At 33.8% G+C, this 12,092-nt stretch overlaps 1 protein-coding gene across 1 annotated transcript; it reads left to right on the top strand.

Annotated features, from left to right (window-relative positions):
* Positions 1-560: 560 nt before the first annotated feature.
* LOC141657207 (UDP-glycosyltransferase 74F2-like) lies at positions 561-6,272 on the top strand. The gene is made up of 2 exons (XM_074464360.1): positions 561-1,317; positions 5,477-6,272. Exons 1-2 carry the CDS (start codon positions 667-669, stop codon positions 6,206-6,208), a joined length of 1,383 nt encoding a protein of 460 aa, XP_074320461.1. The 5' UTR covers positions 561-666; the 3' UTR covers positions 6,209-6,272.
* The last annotated feature ends 5,820 nt before the right edge of the window (positions 6,273-12,092 follow it).

The following is a 12,092-nucleotide window of genomic DNA, read 5'->3' as shown; positions in this document are numbered from 1 at the left end:
GTAAAATGAATAGTTTAGCTAAAACACAAAAACTCCGCTTAATCTATCCAACTAGTATAAAACTACTAATACTATAATAGTTTTTCTATTATGTGCTCTAAGCCACACGATAAGAAGCTATTTAGAGAAAGATTCTTATAAACATATTATCGGAAATTGATATACAAATTAATATTTAACTTTGTAATCAGGATCCTTAACATAATCAATGAAATAACTTTGTAAATATTTCTCTAATTACCTTCTTATTGTGTGTTCTAAGGACCCATGTTAAAAACACCGATAATATAATAAAGATAGTAAATGACAAACAAACTATAAACAAAGGGGCTAGCAGGGCGCTCACCCTCGTTGGCAGTCGAAAATTTCAAAGTTTTTAGTTAAAATTTTTCAAATTTTTTCGAGTTTCCCTTACAACATTATCCATTCATCCCCGCTGAAATTTTTCGTCTCCACTAAGGTGAATTTCTGACTCCATCAGTGACTATAAACAACCCGTATCCTGCCAATTTTAGGTCTGTCACACACTCGTAGGCGGCATGCACCACAAGATATAAGCTCGATGTTTACCCCTCAATATGCCACAAATCTTCAAGCCACTACCATATAATATACATACACTCACTAGCAATCTAGCTTAAACCAAATTTGACAAAAATAACGCAAATGTCACAAAACAATAATACATCGTCACCCCATGTTCTTGCGTTACCTTACCCAAGTCAAGGACACATAAACCCAATGATACAATTTTGTAGACGTCTTTCCTCTAAGGGCGTCAAAGTTTCCCTAGCACTCACTAATTTCATATCTAACACATTAAAACCTCGATCGGACGGTCACGTAAGCCTAGTCACAATCTCAGACGGATACGACGAGGGTGGGTTCACTGAGGCGGGGAGTGTCGACACCTACCTCGACCGTCTCAAGACCATTGGTTCGAGTTCATTAGGACAAGTCATTGAGGACCATGTTGGTACGTCTCACCCAATAACGTGTTTGGTGTACGACGCATTTTTACCTTGGGCATTAGATATTGCTAGGGTAAAAGGTGTATGTGGGGCTGCTTTTTTTACGCAAGCATGTTTGGTAAATTATGTTTATTACTTGGTTTACCATAAGAGGTTAGATTTGCCTATTGTAAAAACACCCGTGGAAATTCGAGGTTTGCCCTTGTTAGAAATGAGAGACTTGCCTTCGTTTGTGGATTCGCTGGGGTCATATCCGGGATACTTGAAGCTGGTTTTGGAGCAAAATTGTAATTTGGATAAGGCTGATTTTGTGCTTGTCAATACTTGTTACGAGTTGGAGAAAGAGGTAATTTTAAACATTAAAATTTAGTAATTTTGATTAAATTATTTGTTTAACTTTAATTAAAATTCTTTTTTATTATTCCAAACAAATCAACCTACAAGTCCCATGCGTCTTACATAAGTTTACTTAAAGTTAAAACTTTAACGAACGATTCTATTACATGCATGCCACGGACTTTAGATTTTGCTCCGTAGTATGTTACTATTACTAAATATTAGGAATATCATTTAACTACTGTGTGCAATGGTTATATATGATGCGATGGAAAAAGATTGATCATTTTATGTTAAATGGTCACCATTTTATATTAAAAATTGACCAATTTTTTTAAAAAATGTTACTTATAATAATAAAATGTGATCACTTTTTAACATAAAATGATCATTTTTTTATATAATAGCATCAAAGGTCTCATAATATTCCCTCCGTGCATCAATTATTATCCTTTTGTTTGGAGAGGACGAATTATAAGATGACAAGTAGACCAAATGACCTGTGAATGATTAAATTGCTCATAAAATTTATTCTTAAAATAAAAAAGACAACAATTAAGTGAGACATTCTAAAATGGAATAGGGCAAAAATAACCCAAACGGAGTATAATTTATGTTTCTAAAATGGAAGTTGATACACATACACGAGGTGTATGGAAATTTCCATACACGGCTAATTAGAGTGTGACACGTGGCAATTATGACTTGACCTTAGGTGGTTAGTAAATTTACATGTGTAGTTAGTTAATTAGATTAAGGCCCTGTTTGGCAAACAGCAGAAGCAGATTAATGATAGCAGATAAGGAAGTGTCAAAACTCAAAAATGTTGTTCAAGAGTCTCGAACCCATGACATCTTGATGCATATCCACCTGCTATTACCATTGTGACCCATTCATCTTTTTGTTAAATTGGTAGATCTTTTGTTATATGTATGTGTAAACTCTGAGTTAAATAATAATTATCTATAATAACTATTAAATATATACTTTTAGTTTATTATTAATGTAATGTATTTGCTAAGTTAGTTAAATGTACTTGAAAAAAAGTGGACAGAATATTTTATTTACTTATGGTAATTATTATCTGTACCTATAGTTAGATTTTATGTATCTCCAATATACATAACGCCTTTTTTTAACAATTTTTTTAACCAAAAAAATATGTTTTTAAAAATGTAAAATATTTTAAATTAATATTTAAATCATAGTCAATGTTCACATTAATTATATTGACATAATTATTAAAATAAAGTTTTTTTAATAATTATTTTGTTACTAAATATTATAAAAGTATAAAATTGACTTTTTAGTTGTGTTTTTTTTTTATTTTAAGTAATAAAAAAAAGTTAATTTTTTAACTATTTTTTTAAATATAATATATAAATATTAATATTTTAATAAAATTCTTGATTTATCTCCGAGCCAACATGTCGATCTGTTCGGGTAGGGTCTCGACCCTAAAATAACGGGTCATTTTGAGTTCGAGTCTAACGGGTCGTTAAGTCGAAAGTTTCGGGTCTTGATCCTGGAAAAACGGGTCGGATCGGGTCGAGTCGAAATTTGACAGGTCGAATTAAATCTATAATATAGGTCCATATAATACTTTTTTTAGTCTAACATTTCATACGGAGTATTAGACTAATATTATTTTAGTATAATATTTCGTATTTATTTAATTATATAACTCTAATACATTTAGATGATAAACTAATATAAAATTTAATATGATAAAATTAAGTAAGAAAAAAATTTAACAAAAATTTGATAAATTTATTTAAATATATAAGCCTTATAAAATTTGTGTAACTAGCAAATAACTTAATAAATAGTGAAATTAATTGTAGCAACAGTTGATGTAGTAAATATGAAAGTAATCACACATTTGAGTGGTAAGAGTAACAATAATAAATGCCAGAATAGTGAAAGTCATAGTAGCAAGAATGATAATAGTGAAATTAATAATTTAATAGTATTAAATGTGGGAGTAGTGAAAAAAAATGATGGCGGAAGTAGTGAAACAAATGTTATATAAGTAACAGTAAGAACAAGTAACAACGGACAAAGTATGAAAAAATACCTAACAATTTGATTTAAGAAAATATTTATTTATTTAATACTCCGTATATAAGTTTGATAAAATTAATGATAATAGTGAATTTAACTATAAAAATAGCGGGAATAGTCAAAGATACAACAGTAAGCGAAGTAGTAGTGAACATAATAGTATTAACAAGGGAGATGTCGTGGAAGTAATAATATCAACAACGGGAGAATAAATGAATGTGTCTCATAATTTGTTGATAAATTTTGCATCTCATCGTAATTTCAAGTTATAGCATAGAACAATATATTATAAATCGTAAATGTATGTGTTAAAAAAGTCTAACGCAATTATGATTTATAAAAAATAAAATTTAAATGGTGAATATAGGTAGCCCGGGCGAGACCGGGCAGCAAACCTAGTTAAATGTAAACTACAGGTACAAATAATAATTATTATAAGTAAATAAAATATTGTGTTCAATTTTTTTTGTAGTACATTTAATTAACTCAGCAAATACATTACATTGAATATAAACTAAAAGTATATATTTAATAGTTATTATAGATAATTATTATTTTAACTCAGATTTTACACATACATATAACAAAAGATTTACAAAATTTAACAAAGAGGTAGATGTGTCACAATGGTAATAGCAAGTGGATATGCACTAAGAGGTCAGGGGTTCGAGCCTCTTCAACAACATTTTTGAGTTTTGACCTGATAATTTAATTAGAGTAACTTAACAAGTTAACCACACATCTAAAATTACTAACCTAACCCTACACTAACCAATAGATATTAATCCTAGTTTACCACGTGTCGCGATGTCATTGGGTTGTGTATGAGTTTTTCATACACGAGGTGTATGTGTAGCCTTTTTGTTCTAAAATGGTAGAGAGAGGGACTTATTCCTAACAGTTAGGAGGTCATAGATTCCGCCCAAGAGAGTAGAGAGTAGAGACTAGTAAACGGCTTAGTAATGGACAGGTATAGTGGCAAACGTAAAGTACCAAAAGTAATGGTTTTTGAGGATCAGTTAGTCTTGCTGAAGATGGGTTGGAGCAAGTGACGGGTAATGTCATTCATAAAACGGATAGGGGGACAAGGTGGGGGCACCCCATGTACTTCCCTCTCTCCTCTATTTGGGTCATTTGTGAGAGAAAATGGTATTCGTCACTCCAAAGTGACGGATACATGCCGTCTTCAATGAGATTTTGTATTTGAGGATATATAGAGTTCAAATTCTATTCCGAAAAAGCCGAAGCAACGTAAACGAAACAACTACAAAAGGACCACTTCTAACAAAACAATTACAGAAGGACCACTTATCACATTCATTATCCTATATTACGTAATGTGGTAGTATAATTCCAAACTGATTCCAAAGGACCACTTATCAGTTATCACCTCCAATTGGAAACGACAAATTGAACGTTTGTGACGGTAAAAATGTGATCATTTTATAATAAAAATTTATCATTATCTATTAAATGAATTTGTGAAAGATTATTTTTATCATAAAATGGTCATACAGTCATACTTTATCTTCACAGGGAGGACCAACTCACACATTTAATGTAATATCCCAAAAGTTTGTGAGAAAGTTGTCCAACATCGATAAATTGAGGAGCTTATAGTATGTTTATAATAGATTCCATCCACCACATTAGTAGTAACAAGGCCTTGCACTTTTTGGCTAAAGTACGGATAAAACGGGCTCAAAGGTGAATATTCCATTTTGAGTGGGGCGTGTTACGATTGTGGTGGGTCGGTTGTTACATTTAAGGACCATTATCAAATTTATACTTGTAATTCGAAAAAAATGCTAATTAAGGAGGGAGTACGTTTTTATACCTAGTACAAAAATATTAATCTTCTTTTGGAATTTGTAAATTCTTGGAACAAAATAAAAAATTGAAAAAAAATAAAGCTTGCTTGTTAAATTCATATATTTATTAATTTCCTTCCTCTTCTTACTTGCTATTTTTGTGTCCAATATATAATTGTTAATATGACTTTTCTAGGGAAGAAAAGTTAAAATTCTGTTATACATGTATTTTGATCAAAATACATACATGTAATATAAACTGTGAAATTCTAATACAATCTATTTTGTTTGCAGGTAACTGATGCAATGTCAAAAGAATGTCCATTACTAACAATTGGACCAACAGTTCCATCATTTTACTTAGACAAACGAATCGACTTCGATAAAGACTACGGGCTAAATCTATACCACATCGACGCCAATCACACCACAGCATGCATAACTTGGCTGAACTCCAAGCCACCTAGGTCCGTAGTTTACGTCTCATTTGGTAGCATGGCTTGTCTACCAGTCGAACAAATGGAAGAATTGGCATTGGGTCTAAAACAAAGTGCTTTCGATTTTCTGTGGGTTGTTCGACAGTGTGAGATGGACAAACTTCCGATGGGTTTTATTGACGAGGTTGTTAATAAGGGCTTAATTGTGACATGGACCGAGCAACTGGAGGTGCTAGCTAACGAGTCAATAGGGTGTTTTTTTACACATTGTGGTTGGAATTCGACACTAGAGGCATTAGCTTTGGGTGTGCCAATGGTCGGGATGCCGCAGTGGACCGATCAACCTACTGATGCTAAGCTTGTTGAGGATGTTTGGAAAGTGGGTGTCAGAGTGAAAGTGGGTGAAAATGGGGTTGTTAAGAGGGAAGAAATTGTGAAATGTATAATTGAAGTAATGGAAGGGGATACAAGGTTGAATTTTGCGGAAAATGCTAAATATTGGAAGGATTTGGCTAGGAATGCTGTGTGTGAAGATGGGTCTTCTGATAAGAATATTAATCAATTTGTATCCAAAATATCTAGCTCCTAATAATTTCTTCAAGAAAACTTTCAATTTTTAAAAGATATATCTTGAATTAGGATGGTTTTGATCATGGATTAAGTCTTGAATTATGATGGATTTGTTTTTTTTTTTTTTTGGTTACAAATTATGATGGATTTGTTTTTTTTTTTTTTTGGTTACAAATTATGATGGATTTGTGTTGATGGGTAAGTCCTGCTTAAGACGGAGTGCTTTGTGTTGACACTTACTATTTTTGTTATGACTCATTTTTTTTAAGGAAAAAATCAATTCATTAATAACACCAAACGACACTTACAAAAGATAGGCATAATCGAAAACAATTCTAATGGAAACCAAAGGACAAATTTCTCTATTAAAACTACGGATCTCAAAACATGATATGACAATTCGGCTCGTCCTTGTATTGCTCTCTTCATGTAGCTTTTAAGGGGAACCTTCGTTTGATTTATTGATGGCGAAAATTTACCTCCTACTAGCACCATAGATCGCTGACGAATAACGCATATCCATTGCAGAGTCATACGACGAATCATCAACAAACCGCTCTTATCTATATTTCCAATGATACTAAACCATAGAAAGACAAGAATTTGAAAAAAATTCCGAAAATAGAGACAGACAAACGAATCTCACCAAAAGGGAGACTCTTATTGATTAATTTATAATTTTTCATACTAGTAATTGACAAAATAAAGTTATTTGGGGGCTTACCATTGACTAATGGTCGATGGGAGCCCAAGATCTGATTGATGGAGGCTAGGATTATTTTAGGGAGGAAAAGGAGATGAGAGAAAGTCTTTTCTAGGATGTAACACCGCTTTGTTATGACTCATTTGCTTACACTTGAGTTAGAATGCAAACATAAACGTAGGGCTGAGAAAAAAAGTTTGAACCGTATTTTTAAATCGAAACCGAAGCGAATTATGGAGTCCGAATATCCGTTTTTTTTTTCCGGTGCGGTGACCGAACCAGATTTTTTACTATAAAAACGAAGTGGATTCGGTTGTAGAAAATTTAAAACCGGAGACCGGTTTTTACACCGTTTTTTTTAGAAACTAAAAATCGAAAATAACGTAAATTTAAAACCGGAGACCGGTTTTTAAACCGGTAACCTAATTTTTTATAAGTGTTTCTATGCATTTGAGTGTGCATCTTTCTTGAAACAGGTTATGAAAACCGGAGCGGGTAAACCGGTTTACGGATCCGGTTTTAAAATTCAGAAAAAACCGGTTAACCGGATTAATCCGGATCGGATTGAGTGTAGGAAAAAACCAATTTTTAAAACCGGTTATCCGAACATGTTTGCAAAACCTGAGCGAATAATTGGGTTTGCTCAGCCCTATATACGTACCTCAAATATTAATTACATTATCAAAGTATCTCTCAATACACAAAATTCAATATAACTTAATAATTGAATAATATAAAAAAACTTTTTCTTTTTATCACTCGAAAATTACTCGTATCGCCCATTTAAATTACTAAACTACCACCTTATATATTAGGGTTATTTAAAGGGAATACTACAAACTATTGGTGTGCTTCTCAAAATACTCCAAACTATAATCCTATTTATTAAAACAACAACCACAGTGGTGATGTGTCAGCCCGTGGTTGAAAGTTGAATTTTTATAAAATAAAAATAAAACAATTTGCTGATGTAATCAACCCCCCACGTTCTCTTCATCTATTTATTAGTTAGATGATGGAGTATATTTTACTCGGCTCATCAGATAGGTAAATTATTAATTCCATATTATCATTATTTATGTACTGATTATACATTAATACCAGAACAGAAATTAAAAAAGGGTGAAAAAATTTACCCAATTCCAAAATAATTTATAAAATTTGCCAATTATTTATGGTTAAAATGGTAAACAAATATTTGGAGAAAATAATGCTTAAAAAATCTTCAACTTACTAGATCTACATAATTCATGATATAAAAATAAATTTTATAAAATTTGCCAATTATTTATGGCTGAAATGGTGAACAAATATTTAGAGAAAATAATGGTTAAAAAATCTTCAACTTACTAGATCTACATAATTCATGACATAAAATAAATTTCCTGAAAACTTGTTATAGGAAATCATTAAAGTAATAATTTAAAAAGATTGAAATTTTATTTAAAGTGAACAAATACTAAAAAAAATTTATAACTTCATTACTAATCGGAATATATTAGAAGCCTTTAAACGCCAATGAGTATACATGCTTTTACCTAATATTATTATATTGCACTACATATATTTTATAGGTCATTTTCGTGATGCTTACCATCCTCTATTTACTAAATGAATAGGCGAACTAGAAATTTTCCCGCTCAAATTTTTTTCAGCTTATATTGGACCTTAACATGTTTAGTAGTTATTCTTAAGTATTGGGCTTAACATTTTTGCTTATTCTATAATCTATACAAATGTTTGTCTACTTTATATAATTCTTATTTGTGAATATGTTTGATAGTTATTCTTAAGTATTGGGCTTACATTTTTGCTCATTCTATAATATATACAAATGTTTGTGTAGATACCCGTATCCGTCGATATTGGAATTTATAGAGAACCCGACAAACACCCGATGATGATAGGACACATGTATTTATTTAGTTGTCATTGTCATTATTTGGGTTCGTTTTACGATGTAGAATGAGCGTTGTCGACGGAGTATTTTAATTTAAATGATATTTAAATTAAAGCCTTTTTTAAGGTGATTTCAATTTATTTTATTTTGTTTTGAATTTATTTTCTTGAGTTTATTTTATTGAAAATAAAATAAATATTTGATTTGAAAAATCATTTTATGAGTATATTTGATTTGAAAAATCATTTATTTTAATGTGTTAATTGATTTGAAAAATCGATTTAAAAATCGAGATAAACTCGTTTCAACCACGCGTTTTGGAGCGCGATTTTAGCTCGGTTTTTGAGCCCGTTTTCTTTACGAGTTGGCACGAATCTCGAGTACACTAACCAACCTAAGCCTCTACCCATCCAACCCCAGTTCGAACCCCAAATCCCGTCCCAAATCACCCCCAACAGCCCGCAAAAACACGAGCAGCCCCCCTGTTTTGCAGCTCAAATCCCGAGCCCAAAACCCGCTCCAAATACCACCAAAACCCGTACCCATTAACCCTAACCCATACCCTAGTATCCTACCCATATTATCCTAGCTTAATCACCAAGAAAACCCCTCTCAAACCCTCACAAAAGCTGCTGGACAGCAGCTATGCGTGAGCAGGCCCGACTGCCTCTCCCTCTCTTTTACCCTACTTTAACTCCTTATAAATACCACCCCTTCACCATACATTCATTCCTCGAAGTTCTCCATACATCCAACCATCACCCACAAGCTTTAAACCTCAGAAACAAACCCTAAACATCCTTCACAAACCCCAAACAAAACCGACACACAAACTGAAACTGTTTGTGTGTCCTCTTCGAAACCCTTTCGTTCCTCCATCAAAACTCCATAAAAATTCGAGTTTCTTGTTCCTAATTAACCACATAACATCCATCTACACATTAGACAAAGAATTACGAGCCAAATTGCCCTTGAGAGTACACGAAATCCCTCGAAAAACAGAGTGAAATAACACTCTGTTTTCGCGGTTTCTTCTTGTCTGTCTAGTTCTGTTTGTGCTCGTTTTTCGTGCCCAATAACCCAAAACGAGCAGGGGTTGCTTTAAGATCCTTATTCTCCTCTCTTTCTAGTTTCCAAAACATCTTTCGAATCGAATTTTCGTCGTGAAACGAGGGAGATATCACTGTTTTAAAATCGCTGTCCAGAAACTTTCCAAAACGCGTGTTTGCTTTATTCTTCGTCGACGACGGCCTCTCGAGATAAAATCTACCATCGATTACGACCCAAGACGGTGTCAACGATACATGTAGGTTGAGGGTGCATCGAATCCTCCTCTTTCTCCCTTTTATTTCGTTTTTTTATGTTTGTTTTTTATAGTTTGTTTTTATTCGTTTATCGTTTTTGTTTATCGATTGTTTAATTAACTATGAAACTAGTTTAGTCCGAGTATGAGTTAAAGTACCACCATGAACACCCGCGTTGACTTGAGATGGGAAAGAAACCGCTACATCAGTCGGTCGTACACCCCCGTCTCATTTACATATCCTCGTGTTCAAGGTAGGACATAAATAAAACGAACTTCTAACTTCGCTCCTCGTTTTTGACCCTTTGTTTGTTTCGGCCAATTCGACACACCGTAGGACCATTCACATGTTAGTTTGACCTCTGATTGTTAACATATAACTCGTTTAGATGATATTAGATCAATTTAATAACCTAATTAGACACGTTAGGGTACATCGACATAGCTTTAAAAATCAACTGACGATTCTGTAACTTAATTGAACGCATCTCTCTCTTTCACCTAATTTCTCATTAGTATAAGAGTGCGTGATTAGCACCTTCTTATTAACATTCGATGAATTAAATTAATTGGCAAACTTGACCTAATTTGACCCCTTTAGGCCGTGTAGAATACACCTTTGCGCGACATCCTTTCAATCGATCAACGTCGTTTCTAACTTGTTTTCTAATTCGTTTCGAACTTGTTTCGCAATCAATTGATCTAACTAATGAACCTGACCTAGGACTTAGGGTAGCCGTGTTTGGCTTGGCCGTGATTTGGCCGTGTCCTCTGATCTTTCTTTTTTCGTTTGTTTCGCATCGTTTGTTCTTTATTGCTTTATCGCTTGTAATTTATCGTTTGTTATCGAGTTGTAATTTTCAAGTTAGCTTTCTTTTATCGAGTCAAAACTTCTTCCAAAAACCTTAGTCTTGTTTGGTTAGATGGTTATGCCCCAATGCATGTAAGAGCGTAGTAAATCGCATGTTGTTTAAAGCAACATGGCCCGATTTATGCTAATGCATGCTTTGGTGTATGACCCAATGTCTAATTCGATAAGATTAAGTGAAAGCACACATTGCGAGGAGTGACCCAAGGCCGTGAGTCATGTGAGCCGTGGGCCACCCCTTTGTGCACGTTTTTCTAGGTTGAATGGCCGTGTAATGTGTCATGTACGGTGTTGTATATAGCGATTGTATTTAGATCGAGTTGTATCTTTAATTCCTCGTTGTGTCGGCATGAAATGCCTGGGTTGTAATAGGGTAGATCCCAACGGCTCCCTCATTCCCCTCAAGCCTTGTTTGTTTCGTTTATATGTTGTTAGATCAATCAACCCACATGCTAAATTACAACTTTGACAAAGTTAGTTTAGTTGCATCTAAATCGACATAGAAACTTCACATGTTAGGGTTTTGAAAACGATGTTTGCATATCATATATCGTAGTAGCTATGACCTTGTTTGAAATCTGACACTTGACTTAGTAGAGGCCGTTATTGACGGGCGGGGTTAGGTGTCCTTACGGGCTTCCTAACACGTACCCTCACCCCTTACTCAAGATCTATGGTTTGTGGATCCGTCTAAATACCATTGGATTACGAGAGTCATTCAAATCGAGTGATATAGGGTACAAGTCTTTATCTTTAATCACTCGTAGTCGATTGGCTTTATGCTTTTCGATGAAAGGTGTAAAGTTGACTTGAACGGTTCCAAGTTCCCAAAAAACTTGGTGGCGACTCTAATTTGTCTTAATTCGATTCGAAAGAACCTCGAGTCGATTATGCCTAGTGTGGATCCCGCGGATGCAGTTCCCGAGGGCCTTGTCCACAGTTTGGCGACTCCGCTGGGGAAAAGAGGACTAGTTACACTTTGTTTCTAGGGTCTTTTCCTCCGAGGTGAAACTTGAAAAGAAAGTGTTGGAAAGTAAAACATTACTCATAGTGCTACGATTCATGCATAAACCCTTAAGGACTTGCCCGGGCCGTCCCAGCGTTTCTTCGTGATGCGTGGGGGGCGACG

This window comes from Silene latifolia, chromosome 5, assembly GCF_048544455.1.
Source record: "Silene latifolia isolate original U9 population chromosome 5, ASM4854445v1, whole genome shotgun sequence".
Classification (NCBI taxonomy): Eukaryota; Viridiplantae; Streptophyta; class Magnoliopsida; order Caryophyllales; family Caryophyllaceae; genus Silene; species Silene latifolia.
The sequence above is the reverse complement of the archived record's forward strand: the minus strand, read 5'-3'. Positions and strand labels throughout refer to the sequence as shown.

What these genes read in the sequence shown, in the direction of transcription:
- LOC141657207 (XM_074464360.1), top strand. Translation starts at nt 667, where the DNA reads ATGTCACAAAACAATAATACATCGTCACCCCATGTTCTTGCGTTACCT. An exon ending in GTTACGAGTTGGAGAAAGAG is followed by an intron (nt 1,318 to 5,476) that starts GTAATTTTAAAC and finishes TTTTGTTTGCAG; the next exon opens with GTAACTGATGCAATGTCAAA.